The sequence below is a fragment of the Chelonia mydas genome, chromosome 5 (assembly GCF_015237465.2).
Source record: "Chelonia mydas isolate rCheMyd1 chromosome 5, rCheMyd1.pri.v2, whole genome shotgun sequence".
NCBI classification, from domain to species: domain Eukaryota; kingdom Metazoa; phylum Chordata; order Testudines; family Cheloniidae; genus Chelonia; species Chelonia mydas.
Genome location: NC_051245.2, coordinates 131,828,820 through 131,843,581, shown reverse-complemented (window position 1 = coordinate 131,843,581; position 14,762 = coordinate 131,828,820). Strand labels below are relative to the sequence as shown.

The window sequence follows — 14,762 nt, the reverse complement described above, 5'->3', positions numbered from 1 at the left end:
GGTGACATTGCCTCTGAAGCTCCGGCCACTGAGCGGGCTCCCACCGGGGGCTGTGCCGGAGGCCACGGTGCCCACTGGTACCATTGGGCCAGCCACGACACTCATTGCCACTGCACCCGGCTGTTCGGGTTGGCTGGCCTGGCCCATCGAGGGACGGCTACGACGAGACCGGGCTGGCATAAGATCTGCTGTCGTCACAGGACCGGAAGGAGCAGTGGTGCTGGGATCTACGATGGCCATGGGACCGCGATCTCGACGTGGAGAACCGGTACCGACAATAACAGCTGCTCTGCGAACGGCCTCGATGGGCAGACCCGCGACAGCGACATGCCGGCGATCGACACCCGGGGCTGTGATGTCTTGGCGGAGACTTGGAGCAAGAGTCCAAGCGGGAATAGTGTCGACAACTGTGCCGTGATAGACTGTGGTGCCCTCTCCAAGACAAGGACCGTTGGCGACGCCCGCCACGGTCACGTCAATATTCGCTCCTTGAGGACGAGTGGTGTCAAGAGTCCCGGCCAGACGGAACCCAGCCAGACAGTCTGGTCGGCATCAAGGGCGATCCACATGGACTCTGCCCCGAGCGGTCGCTGGGCGGTGTCGGGAATGTTCCCTCGACCGAGACCAGTACCGGGCCAGAGGCGACTGCGGAGATCCCAGCAGCGGCTTGCCTCTGGAACGTGGGGCTGACATCGGCGGCCCACCGGGCACCAGCATGGACATAATGTCCCGGGCTGCCTGGAGGGCTTCAGGCATGGATGGCATCTGGACATCTGGAGAGGCCTGCTCCGAAGGGGCCAGGCTACTCCATGCAACATGAGTCGAAGGCCTGGGGCCCGGTGGGGATCAAGGATGGCCCGACATGGGCCTAGCCTCTGTCCCACACTTCCCTCAGTGCTGCTGCGAAGAGGGAGTCTTCCTGGCCCTCTTGGCATGCCCCGTGGACAGGGAGCGGTGCCGACTGGTCGATGGCACTGGAGGGTTGCCGCGCACCGATGCCGCAGTGCTGGTTCCCAGTTCGGAGCGGCGTGCCGGGGTCAAGCACTGACTCCATCAGGACGGCCCAGAGCCTAATGACCCTTTCTCTTTGGTCCGAGGCTTAAACGACTTGCAAATCTTGCACCTTTTCCTGATATGGGTTTCTCCCAAACAGCGCAAACAGCCTGTGTGCGGTCACTTCTTGGCACAGAATGCCTACAAGTGCCACACAACTTAAATCCCGGGGAACGGGGCGTGCCCTGGCCTGGGCTCACTGACTAAACTAAACAGACAGCTAACTAACTACAGGTACTAACACTGAACAAACGAACAATTCTGGGGACGAGCTACAGCAAAGCTGGAGCAGAGCAGTTCCAATGCACCTTCACTGACGGCAAGAAGGAACTGAGGGTGGGGGGAGCGTGCAGCTCATCTTATACCGCGCCAGGTAGGCACCACTCCAGGGGTCGCGGGGGCGCTCCCCGCCATGGGTACTGCTAGGGGAAAAACTTCCGGCACCAGTGCACATGGCAAGCACGCACACCTATTGTGGAATACACAAGATCAATCACTCGAAGAAGAATCATAGGTTCCTTCATGCTTCAACCACCATTCCAGGGGACATGCGTTCATGTTGACGATGGGTTCTGCTCAATAACAATCTAAAGTAGTGCGGACTGACATGTTAATTTTCATTATTTGAGTCAGATACCTCCAGCAGAAGGTTGATTTTCTTTTTTGGTGGTTCAGGTTCTGTAGTTTCCGCATTGAAGTGTTGCTCTTTTAAGGCTTCTGAAAGCATGCTCCACACCTCGTCCGTCTCAGATTTTGGAAGGCATTTCAAATTCTTAAATCTTGGGTCAAGTGCTGTATCTATCTTTAGAAATCTCATATTGGTGCCTTCTTTGCATTTTGTCAAATCTACAGTGAAATTGTTCTTAAATGAACATGTGCTGGGTCATCATCCGAGACTGATATAACATGAAATATTATGTTAGGGCGAGGGATACAGGTCACACAGGAAGATCTGGATGACCTTGTAAACTGGAGTAATAGTAATAAGATGAAATTTAATAGTGAAAAGTGCAAGGTCATGCATTTAGGGATTAATAACAAGACTTTTTGTTATAAACTGGAGACGCATCACTTGGAAGTAACAGAGGAGGAGAAGGACCTCAGAGCATTGGTTGATCACAGGATGACTATGAGCCGCCAATGTGATATGGCCGTGAAAAAAGCTAATGTGGTCTTGGGATGCATCAGGCGAGGTATGTCCAGTAGAGATAAGGAGGTGTTAGTACCGTTATACAAGGCACTGGTGAGACCTCATCTGGAATACTGTGTGCAGTTCTGGTCTCCCATGTTTAAGAAGGATGAATTCAAACTGGAACAGGTACAGAGAAGGGCTACTAGGATGATCCGAGGAATGGAAAACCTGTCTTATGAAAGGAGACTCAAGGAGCTTGGCTTGTTTAGCCTAACGAAAAGAAGGCTGAGGGGAGATATGATTGCTCTCTATAAATATATCAGAGGGATAAATACCAGAGAGGGAGAGGAATTATTTAAGCTCAGTACCAATGTGGACACAAGAACAAATGGATATAAACTGGCCATCAGGAAGTTTAGACTTGAAATTAGATGAAGGTTTCTAACCATCAGAGGACTGAAGTTCTGGAACAGCCTTTCAAAGGAAGCAGTGGGGGCAAAAGACCTATCTGGCTTCAAGACTAAGCTTGATAAGTTTATGGAAAGGATGGCACAATGGGATAGTCTAATTCTGGCAATTAACTGATCTTTGACTATTAGCGGTAAATATGCCTAATGGCCTGTGATGGGATGCTAGACAAGGTGGGATCTGAGTTACTACAGAGAATTCTTTCCTGGGTATGTGGCTGGTGAGTCTTGCCCATATGCTCAGGGTTCAGCTGATCGCCATATTTGGGGTCGGGAAGGAATTTTCCTCCAGGGCAGATTGGCAGAGGCCCTGCGGGTTTTTCGCCTTCCTCTGCAACGTGGGGCACAGGTCACTTGCTGGAGGATTCTCTGCGCCTTGAAGTCTTTAAACCACAAGTTGAGGACTTCAATAGCTCAGACATAGTTTAGAGGTTTGTTACAGGAGTGGGTGGGTGAGATTCTGTGGCCTACGTTGTGCAGGAGGTCAGACTAGATGATCATAATGGTCCCTTCTGACCTCAATCTATGAGTCTATATGGCAGAACGTGGGTAAAACAGAGCAGGAGACATATAATTCTCCCCCAAGGAGATTAGTCACAAATTTAATTAACGCATTGTTTTTTTAACGAGAGTCATCAACATGGAAACAGGACTTCTGGAATGGTGGCCAAAGCATGAAAGGGAATATGAATGTTTAGCATATCTGGCATGTAAATATACCTTGCAATGCCAGCTATAAGCCATGCAAATGCCTGTTCACAGTTTCTGGTGACATTGTAAATAAGCAGAGAGCAGCATTATCTTCTGTAAATGTAAACAAATTTGTTTGTCTTAGCAATTGGCTGAAGAAGAAGTAGGACTGAGTGGAACTGTAGGCTCTGAAATTTTACATTGTTTTGTTTTTAAGTGCAGTTATGTAACAAAAAAAAAATCTACGTTTGTAAGTTGCACTTTCATGATAAAGAGATTGCACGACAGTACTTGTATGAGGTGAACTGAAAAATACTATTTCTTTTGTTTATCATTTTTACAATGCAAATATTTGTAATAAAAAATAACACTTTGATTTCAATTACAACACAGAATACAACGTATATGAAAATGTAGAAAAACATCCAAAATATTTAATAAATTTCAATTGGTATTCTATTATTTAACAGTGTGATTAAAACTGCGCTTAATTTTTTTAATTGCAATTAATTTTTTTTTTTTTTTTTTAGAGTTAATGGCGTGAGTTAACTGTGATTAATTGACAGCCCTATTACAAAACTGCGACAGCCAAACAAAATGTAAGTCCCCAGTTGGCCAAATCAAACCAATAGCCACAAGTGAGTCCATCTTGCTGAATTCCTCTGCCTGGATGGACCAGGCCCACAGCCAGCTAGCCTGGCAGTTAGGAGTCACCATCCACTTGGTCAGACTGAATCCTCTGGTTCTTTGAGAACCAGCCCCCATCTCCAGCTTCCAGAACAATGATACTGCGGCTTTATTTACCAGTGTTCTTTTATCAGAAGACCAATACTTACTTCAACTCGGTGAAAAATAAGTTGATGTAATTCACGGAATCTATTTGTTTTATGAAGGTTTCCACATTTTCCAGAAAAACCTGAAGTGAACAAAACCCTTTCAGTGCTGATGCTGTTACTTACATGCATATTAACACAAAAACACACAGAGAGACTTCAAAGGGTCATTTAAACGTGCACATGGGCATACCCAACTCTAAACCCGAGTTACCCTACTCTTACCATTTGGACACGCTGTAGTTCTTTGCATGCAAACAGTATGAGCTCTATAGCACTGGGTACCATCCTTAAGAACCTGGGTACCCCACCCCCAAGCTCTCATGGCAGCTGTTCAGTACAAGGCGATGCCAGCTCAGGGGAGATAAACTTCCAAGTGTGACATGGAACAAAGTTATCGTCACAGCCTAGGAGCTCTACCCTTCACGCAGATCTGTGCCCCTGTGCTGAGAATCCATCCACATGGATCCACTTACAGGATCAAGGCCTCAGTAGATACGAGCAGCACAGGTTCCACTAACACTGCTGCCTTCGGCCTCCTCCATCGCCAGAAAAAGCTTCCTCACCTAACTGGCCAGTGGGACTCTGAAGTGGTGCTGACAGAGCTTTATAAACACTGATTACATAAGAACGGCCATGCTGGGTCAGACCAGTGGTCCGTCTAGCCCAGTATCCTGTCTTCTGGCAGTGGCCAGTGCCAGGTGCCTCAGAGGGAATGAACAGAACAGGGAATCATCAAGTGATCCATCCCCTGTCATCCATTCCCAACTTCTGGCGAACAGGCTAGGGACACCATCCCTGCCCATCCTGGCTAATAGCCATCGATGGACCTATCCTCCATGAACTTATCTAGTTCCCTTTTGAACCCTGTTATAGTCTTAGCCTTCACAATATCCTCTGGCAAATCCCACTCTCCCTGGGAGGCAGGAAAACATGCAAGGGGAGGTACAAGCGCAACTCAAACTTGCCTTGGGATTGTGATCATAAAGAAGGTTGAGGTTGATTCTCAGCTTCCTCATACATTCAAATGCTTCTTTAAACATGAGCCTGTTGGAATGGGTCAAATACAGCAGGTTTTTAGAGAGGAGTGTGCACTACAATCTAATATACACAGGGAGTGAGGAGAACAGTTGCCAGACTATAAATAAACCTATATGGTTTAATTTTCACTGCCTTCCCTCTGCAAAGCGGGCTGGCTGTGCCCATGCCTAGTTCCTGTCCTGGCCCAGCCAGATATCACACTGGGTTCGCATTTAACCAGGTGTAGGCCAGTTTTAAAGAGAGTTACATTTGGGTTTAAAGATAACCGTGTATTGGTCGCAGATAGAGCTGGGCAGAGTTTTTTCCCCGTGAATAGTTTATTTGCCCAAAAATTCCTTTTCAGATGAAAAAATATTTTCTCAAACTCAGCAGTTTCAGACACCTAAATGAAAAAAATTAGAAAAAGTCCCAACAGCTCATTGACTTTCTTGAAGTGAAACTTCTCAAACCTATATTTCACTCTGAAACTTAGCCAGGAGTTGTTAAAATTTTTTTAAAATGTAAAACACACCCAAAAGCATAACAAAAAAAAAACAACCCATTTCATTTTGGAGAGGAAAAAGTGAAAAATTTCATTTCCAGGTTTAACCCAAAATCATTTCCCCTCTGCCCCGATTTTTTGGTTCAATAGCTGAAAAGAAACAGAAAGAAAAAAAATCAACTATCTATTCAGCTGTAGTGTCAGGTGCTTTTCTGTTCCATTAGAACAATGACACTGAGCAAGGTTTTATTCCACTAGGACAGTCTTGTCGTCTAGGATAAGTTATAATATGGGGAGGGGAAGAGATGGCATTTCTCCCAGCTTGTTCTGCAGTGCTACTCACAGTGAATCAAGATGACCTACATGTAATTTGCCTATTTGTTGTTCCTGTCCCCTAACCTCTACCTACTTGTCTGTCCTTTTGATCAACAAGCTCCTTGCAGCAGGGACTAAAGCACGTAGCACAAGCTATACATAAATAAGAGAAATGTTGAGATGGCTCTGCTTGTAGGTGGCAGTTACCTGGAGTGCCCAACTGCTAGAACTGGTTTGTCTCCACTTGCTAAGTCAGAACTCTTTGAGAACTCTCCCGAAGCAGTCCCCCTTTCAGTCTAGCTTAATGCTCTCATTCCACAGGTCCCGGTCAATATCCCACCAGGACAGTGCCACCCTCCTCCAGCTGCTCACACCACAGAGCCTGGGGGACGCAGGCTGATACACATTAGTGACACTCACCTGTCCAACCACTTCCGAATCTGGGCCAGAACGAGGGCTCGGTGGTGAACAGTCTCCAAGTTTCCTCTTGGCATCTAAAAAATAAATCCCAACAATAATTCCTCTTAAGTATGCTAAGAGCTCTGCACCTGAAATCCTGGTCAGGTCAGGCCAGCAATCCCCAACTCCTCCTCACCCCCAATGAGGGAACGGGGGCTTCACTTTGACTGCAAGGTGAAGGGGAGGCAGGACCTTCACTTTGAAGAAACAGTTTTACCCAATCTAAGAGATGGTGTCAATGTCTTTACAGTTCAATAAGACATCCCCCTCTCCACAAAGGCTGCAGAAGGAGAAGGAATGTGATGGAGCCAAACATCACAGTGCTGTGCTAGTGCAAGAGACCCCAGAAGAAAAGTAACCCCAAGAGAAGGTTGAATCTCAAGGGGAGACTCAATGCAAGCAGAGAAATGCAGGAAGCAGACCGTGTCAATGCCCAGGAGAGAGTCCAATCTCTGAAGGGTTCAGTGTCAACGACAAAGTGCTATTGACACTAACAGGACTGCAACAGGCAGACAGTGTTTTCCTGGAACACCCCACACTACTACTGTTGGCAAAGGCTGGAGCAGGCTCTGCCGAGTCTCTGAGCAGGCAGCTCCTTACTCTGCCCAGACAGATAGGAGCTGGGAGTAAGTCTGTAACGAGAGGATCTAGAGCATGGGCTGAGCAGGGTCTGAGACAGGAATCCTCCAGCAGCCCAGCCTGGGAAGAAGGCCTGGGCTAGCTTTGTTCTCCTACTGGCAAGGAAGTCAAGCCCTAGGAATGGGCAAGCTGCACAGGCATTTGAGCGAGCAGGTTTCCTCGACTTTACAGAAAGGCTTTGTCATGTGTCCGACACATGACTCCACAGCTGCATGGCTTTTCCATAAAACTGAGAAGAGATTTAAGGGAGAAACGTGACACATGCTAATCAAGCCAGGAACTGCTTCAGGGAGCAACTTTCTCGGGCCCTGGGTTCCAGCAGCTCATTCTCATTGCTGCCAGTCTGGTCTTTAGTTTTCCTTTTACTGGACACTAACAAAAACCTTTGGGACAAAGCATCATAAGAACATAAGAATGGCCAGACTGGGTCAGACCAATGGTCCCTCTAGCCCAGTATCCTGTCTTCTGACAGTTGCCAGTGCCAGATGCTTCAGAGGGAATGAACAGAACAGAGCAATTTACTGAGTGATCCATCCCCAGTCATCCAGTCCCAGCTTCTGGCAGTCTGAAGTTTAGGGATACCCAGAGCATGAAGTTGTGTCCCTGATCACCTTGGCTAAGAGCCATTGATGGACCTATCCTCCATGAACTTATCTAGTTATTTTTTGAACCTAGTGATATTTTTGGCTTTCACAACATCCCCTGGCAACAAGTTCCACAGGTTGACTGTGCATTGTGTGAAAAAAGTATTTTCTTATGTTTATTTTAAGCCTGATGCTTTATAATTTCATTGGGTGACTGTGAAGGGGTAAATAACACATCCTTACTCACTTCTCCACACCAGTCACGATTTTATAGAGTTCTGTCTTCTCTCCCCCACCCATTTAGTCATCTCTTTTCTAAGCTGAGCAACCCCAGTCTGTTTAACCTCTTCTCCTACGGAAGCTGTTCCAGAGCCTTAATCATTTTTGTTTCCCTTCTCTGTACTTTTTTTTCCAATTCTAATACATCTTTTTTGAGATGGGGCAACCAGAACTGCACCTAGTATTCAAGGTTTTATGGATTTATATAGTTGCATTGTGATATTTTCTGTCTTATTATCTATCCCTTTCCTAATGGTTCCAGACATGGTTTACTTTTCTGACTGCCGCTGCACATTGAGCAGATGTCTCAGAGAGCTATCCACAATGACTCCAAAATCTTGCTTGAGTGGTAACAACTAATTTAGACCCCATCATTTTGTTTGTAGAGTTGGATTATGTTTTCCAATATGCATTACTTTACACTTATCAACACTGAATTTCATCTGCCATTTTGTTGCCCAGTCCCTCCTATGTAGGAGCACTCTCTGAACTTACTCAGAGCATGCTAGTTTGTTTTGGGAGAACCATGTAGGAACCAACCTTTAAGATGAAGCATGGACAAGTTGGGAGGAAGAAATCGGCTGTGTTGATGCGATAGGAGGTTCAGAGTGAGGGGCAACGAAACAGGTGGGCGAACTGACATTCTGTTGAGGAACGGAAACCACGGTTGTCTGGGCCACGACGGTGCAATCAGAATTACCGTGGCATGATCTGTTCATATCTTTGTCAGAACTCTGTGGAGAACAGGTATTGGGGGAAATGCATACACACCTCTACCCCAATATAACGCAGTCCTCGGGAGCCAAAAAAATCTTACCGTCTTACAGATGAGACCGCGTTATATCAGGGTAGGGAGAGGAACCACTCCCCGCCCCAGCTCACCTCCGCTCTGCCTCCCCCTCCTCCCCTGAGCACGCCACAGCTGCTCCGCTTCTCCGCCCCCCCCAGGCTTGCCGCACCAATCAGCTGTTTGGCACGGGAAGCCTGGAAGGAAGGGGTATGGGGGGAGAAGCGGAGCGGCGGTGGCGTGCTCAGGGGAGGAGGCAGAGGTGAGCTGTGGCGGGGGGAGGGGGGCGCAGCAAGTAAGTGCAGGGGGGCGCAGAGGAACTGCTTGTGGTAACACGAATTCGGATATAACGAAGTAAAGCAGCCCTGCTCCCAGGAGCGCTGCTTTACCGCGTTATATTCGAATTCGCATTATATCGGACAGAATTATATCGGGGTAGAAGTGTAGTAAGTCCTGGTCCCATGAGATCATGAACGCATCTCCCAGGGAATGTTTGCCCAGTCCCGCTCTGGAGCAAAATGCGGGACATTTCATATTTTTTGCAATTGTGAAAAGGTCTATGGTTGGGTAGCCCCAAATGCGGAATATGTTGCGGATGATTGTGTTGTTTATCTCCCATTCATGATCCCAGGGAAAGCGTCTGCTTAAGTCGTCCGGGAAGATAGGCGGCTGATATCGGTTGTTGTTTGCAAGGCACCAATTCCAGAGCTTTACAGCTTCTGTGCAAAGCGAGTGACAGCGAGCTCCTCCCTGCCCGTTCACATAGAACATGCAAGTGATGTTGTCTGTCATTATCCGTACATGTTGGTTCCGGATCAATGGGAGAAAGTGACGGCAGGCGTTGCGTATGGCTCAAAATTATAGGACGTTTATGCGTAGGGAGGTTTCAGTTGAAGACCACAGCCCCTGGGCTGTGTGATGGGAAATGTGTGCACCCCACCCTGTGAGGGATGCACTGGTAGCCATTATGAGGGATAGAGCATCCTGGAGAAAGGGACTCCAGAGCAGAGGCTGGAGAGAACTATCCAGCATAGGAGAGAGTCTTTGACTCAGAAAGGTATGGATAGAAGCTTGTTTAGAGTGTGTACATTCGGTCTGTAAACCGTGGCCAACAAAGCTTGGAAGCACCTCATGTATAGTCGTGCTTTTTGACCATGAAAGTGCACGAGGCCACGTGACCTAATAGTTGTAGACAGACTCGAACAGTGACCTGAGGACTGTTGTGAAGTTTCGTGGCCAGTAGTTTTATGGTGTTGAAGCAGTCAAAAGGGAGAAATGCTAATCCTGTCCGGGAACTGAGGTGTGCTTCTATGAACTCCAGGTGCTGGGTAGGAGATAACATGGATTTGTTTTTGTTTATTTTTAGTCCGAGGGATAGGAAGCAAGTGACGGTGAGCTACGTGAATCGAAGCGCTTCGTCGAGCATTGTGACTTGGAGGAGACAATCGTCGAGGTAAGGAAATATTATGACCCCTTGTCTCCTGAGGTAGGCAGTGACTATGGCTAGGAGCTTGGAAAAAACTTGGGGGCAGTGGATAGGCCAAAGGGTAGCACCCTGTATTGAAAATGTGTCAAGCCAAGGGTAAAATGAAGGAAACGTCTGTGGGCCAGATGTATAGTCACATGAAAATAGGTGTCCTGTAGGTCGAGGGCTGAAAACCAATCACCCTCCTCCAGCGCTGGGATTATGGTGGTAAGGGTCACCATTTTGAACTTTTGCTTTTTGATAAATTTGTTGAGCCTCCTGAGGTCGAGGATCGGTCACCATCCCCCGGTTTTTTGTTAAGAAATAATGGGAATAAAACCGTTTCCCTCTGTGTTGTTTGGGCACGAGTCCCGCTGCTCCTAACAGAAGGAGGAGTTGTACTTCTTGGAGGAGCAGTTGCTCGTGAGAAGGGTCCCTTAGGAGGGATGGGGAGGGTGGGTGGATAGAAGGCAAGGATATGAAAGGGATGGAATAGCCAATTATGACGATCTTTATGATCCACTTGGTGGTGGTAATACTTTGCCACTGGTGGGAGAATGGCCGTAGGCGGTGTCCAAAACTAGAGACATGGGGCGCAAGCACTGAAGTGGGAACGTTGTTTTCTATACCCTCGACCAAGGCTTCATATCTGCTTATTAGTGGGAGGGGGTTGAGATGCTGCTGAGGAATTGGGGTGGCGACGCTGGTATCTGGGTCTTTGGCGTTGCTGCTGTTGTTGCTCATGTGACCTATGGAATTGCTGGGTGTAGGCGGGGTAGCGTGGGCGCTGGTAAGGTTGATATCTATATTGTCGCCTTCTGGTCGTAGGGGTTTGAAGTCCTAGGGACCGGAGAGTTGTCCTGGAGTCCTCCACTGAGTGAAGTACGTCATTTGTCGTGGAGGCAAAGAGTTTGTTGCTGAAGAGACGATCTTCAATGGTACTCTGGACCTCTTGAGGAAAGGAAGATGAGGAGAGCCATGAAGCTCGGCGCATGAACACTGCTGTAACAGTAGATCTTGCTGCAGTATTGGCTGCATCGAGGGCCGCTTGAAGAGCAGAACGTGAGATGATTTGTCCCTCAAAAACTAGAGCCATAAATTGTTGTTTACTGATGACATTCCAGAAGAAAAGAAAGTTCATGAATTTATTGTAATTTTTGTGGTCATATTTTGCAAGAATGGCAGTATAATTAGCAATCATAGAATATCAGAGTTGGAAGGGACCTCAGGAGGTCATCTAGTCCAACCCCCTGCTCAAAGCAGGGCCGATCCCCAATTTTTGCCCAAATCCCTAAATGGCCTCCTCAAGGATTGAACTCACAACCCTGGATTTAGCAGGCCAATGCTCAAACCACTGAGCTATCCCTCCCCGCCAATGTGAAATTGTAACATAGAAGATGTGTATACTTTACGTCCGAGCAGATCTAATCGCTTACTGTCCTTGTCAGATGGGGTGGAGTGGGGAAACTGGTGCTTGGTCTTTTGGTAGACTGTGTCTACTATCAACGAGTTCGGCGCCGGGTGAGTGAAAAGGAATTCAGAGCCCTTGGAAGGGCTGAAGTACTTGCAGTCCGCTCACTTACAGGTAGGTAGGCTTGCAACGGCAGTCTGCCAGATGGCCGTAGCAGGTTCCAAAGGGCTACGTTGATCGGTAATGCAATCCTAGAAGAGGGTTGCAGGATGTCCGTTAACTCATGCTGCTGTTCAGGAACCTCCTCCAAGCTAATTCTTAACTCACTTGCAACTCTTTTGAAAAGATCCTAAAATTTTGAGAAGTCATCCAAAGATGACAGGGGAGGAGGAAGTAGGGCTTCATCAGGCGTAACAACTGGGTCTACTGGGTTGGAGACGGGTTGTGACTGATCCTCCAGTTGTGATGGTGCTGCCTGGTCCCTTACGTCAGTGGCAGATTCGTCAGCTGGCGGTCGCGGGCAGGTGTGGCACGTGGCTGTGGTGGTATAGCGAGTGTGGTCTCGAGAGTAAGATGCCCAGAGAGTCCAATATTGCCACTGTGGTGGGAAGGGGATGGGTGGTGCCATCCAGAGGTTTACACACCACGGGGCAGGATCCTGAGAGTAGGACGAGGTGATTTTTCTATGACCTCTATTGACTGGGGTCTGAGGATGGTGAAAACTCCCCCTGAAGACCGGCTTCCTCATCACTGGAGGAAGGCTGTCCGGACCCTGACTGAGCATTTGGAGAGAAGCAGGCATTAAGTTGGGGTGACTGCAGGATGGGTGACACCAGCAGGTCCCTTGACTGTATAAATTGGGGTGCTGGAGCTCCTCTGTGAGGTGAGGGCTGTGCAAGAGGAATCTGCTGTGAACAAAGGTTCCTCTGCACCAGTGTCCTGAGCATTGTTTCACTGCCAGTCAGCTCAGCGGGAGACGGTGCCAGCAGACCAAGAACAGCCTGCGGGGGGGTCAGGCACGTCAGCACGTGTTGGCACCGCTTCCGTCGCGATGCTGAATGGTGCCATGAGAGAGGCAGGCAACTGGAGCCTGAAGCCTCAGCACCGGAGCTTAGTGCTATTGCCGCAGCCGAAGGCGGGTTTTGCCCGGCGCGTCTAAAGTGCTCAGCTGGGGAAGCACCAGGAGGGAGGCTGTAGATCTGCCCGGAGAAGTCTTATCCAGCGAAGAACTCTTTGCAGGTGAGAGGGTGCCGTTTTTTTTGAAGTCTTTTTGTCTTTCCTTGAGGCGGCGGGAGGGATGGGGGGCTGCGGCATGTAGCAGAGTCGGCGCCCGGGTCTGAAGCTTACCCTAAAGATTTCCGAAGGCGGAGCAGTTTTAATCTCAGCTCCCTGTCCTTACGTGCCCTGGATTTAAGTTTGCTGCAGTGGGCACATGTTTGGAGGATGTGGACTCCCCCAAACATTTTATACAATTTGAATGGCCATCCGAAGAGGGATGACATCCTTGCAGTTATAGCAGAGCTTAAAGCCTGGGGAGCCAGGCATGTCGGAAGTGGCTGCCTCTGACAAAGGAAGAAAAAAAAAAAGTTTTTTTTTTGGTAGTTTGAGAGAGAGAGAAAAAGACAGGAAAAGTGGTATCGAAGTACTGCTGGTAACAAGCTAACAGGGAAGGTATATGCACGAAGGGAGAGAAAGTCTCTAACGAGTCTGCTGAGCTCCGTCTCAGTAGAGAAGGAACTGAGGAGACTGGTCACGCATGCGTACTATTAAGGTACGCTCAGAGCGGGCGGGGGGGGGGAGGGGGGAGGCTCTGCGCGTGCGCAACCGGTACGAGTACTGCTGTAAAAATCTCTGAGCGAAGGCGCAGGGACGCACCAACACCTGGAGTGGAGCACCCAATCTCGAGTCCTTTACTTAATACATGAACTTGTCTGTTCTTTCATTAAAGTGGTTCAACTCCTCAGAGCAGAGGCCCTGGAGGTGTTCTGGACCTCCCTAGGAAATCCTGACAATTGTAGCCAAGAATCCCTTCTCATGAGGTTCTGTAAGCTGTGTCTGCTGCATCCACTATGGCCTGGAGAGTGATTTTTGCCACTAGCTTGCCCTCCTCTTTGAAGATCTTAAACTGGGCTCTGTCCTCCATGGGAAGCCTCCCCATAAAGTCTGCAAGCTTGGAATAAAGAAAAGGAGTACTTGTGGCACCTTAGAGACTAACCAATTTATTTGAGCATAAGCTTTCGTGAGCTACAGCTCACTTGCATCCGATGAAGTGAGCTGTAGCTCACGAAAGCTTATGCTCAAATAAATTGGTTAGTCTCTAAGGTGCCACAAGTACTCCTTTTCTTTTTGCGAATACAGACTAACACGGCTGTTACTCTGAAGCTTGGAATAGTTATTAAAATAATATTTTCCTAACAAAGCCTAGTAGTTAGCAATACAAAATTGCAGGCTTGCAGAGAGGATGACCTTTCTCCACAGGAGGTCCAATCTCTTTGAACCCTTGTCAGTCAGTGTGTCCATTTGATAGTGTGACCTGGCCCTTTCCTTAGCTGCCTGTACCACCAGTGAGTTGGGGCTGGGGTGGGAGAACAAATTCAGCTCCTTTGGTGGGGATGAAATATCTTCTGTTGGCCCTCTTTGGTGTGGGGACATAAGATGCCATATCACTCCGGATGGTTCTAGGATGGCCTCATTAACTGGGAGGGCCACCTTACTCGGTCCCTCCGGTTGCAGGATATCCAAGAGCAAGTGTTGAGGGCCCTGGACCTCCTCCAGTGGGATCTGGATGTCATCGACAACTCTTCGCAGTAGTTCCTGGTACTCTGGTCATCCACCAGAGATGGAGAGGACAGAGCGATGGCTTTGTCCAAGGATGAAGAAGAGACAACTGTTAGAATCTGCAGGTCCTGATCAATGTCTTCCTCCACATACACGGATGGATCCCTAAGGCGGCCCTGAATGCCTGCCCATGGACCCCAATGAAGCCAGAAGGAAGGGGTCAGTCAGCTGTAAGGTACCCAAGGAAATCAATACCAGCAGTTCCTGGGGAAGCCGTATCCGGAGGGATACTGAGTGTGACTCCTTGAATGTCTGTCATGACTCAACTGTCTCCCTGCAGATACTGGA

At 48.3% G+C, this 14,762-nt stretch overlaps 1 protein-coding gene across 9 annotated transcripts in view; it reads right to left on the bottom strand.

Annotated features, from left to right (window-relative positions):
- The window catches only part of ELP1 (elongator acetyltransferase complex subunit 1), a 111,200-nt gene that overhangs the window by 32,817 nt on the left and 63,621 nt on the right, over positions 1–14,762 (bottom strand). For 8 of the 9 annotated variants that reach the window (XM_037902367.2, XM_037902366.2, XM_037902363.2 and 5 more), the window contains 3 exons: positions 6,433–6,506; positions 5,144–5,222; positions 4,179–4,258 (listed from right to left, as the gene is read on the bottom strand). In XM_037902367.2, the coding sequence (XP_037758295.1) occupies positions 4,179–4,258; positions 5,144–5,222; positions 6,433–6,506 (233 nt within the window). The remainder of the gene's footprint in view (positions 1–4,178; positions 4,259–5,143; positions 5,223–6,432; positions 6,507–14,762) is intronic. The other variant, XM_043547637.1, reaches the window with a different exon arrangement.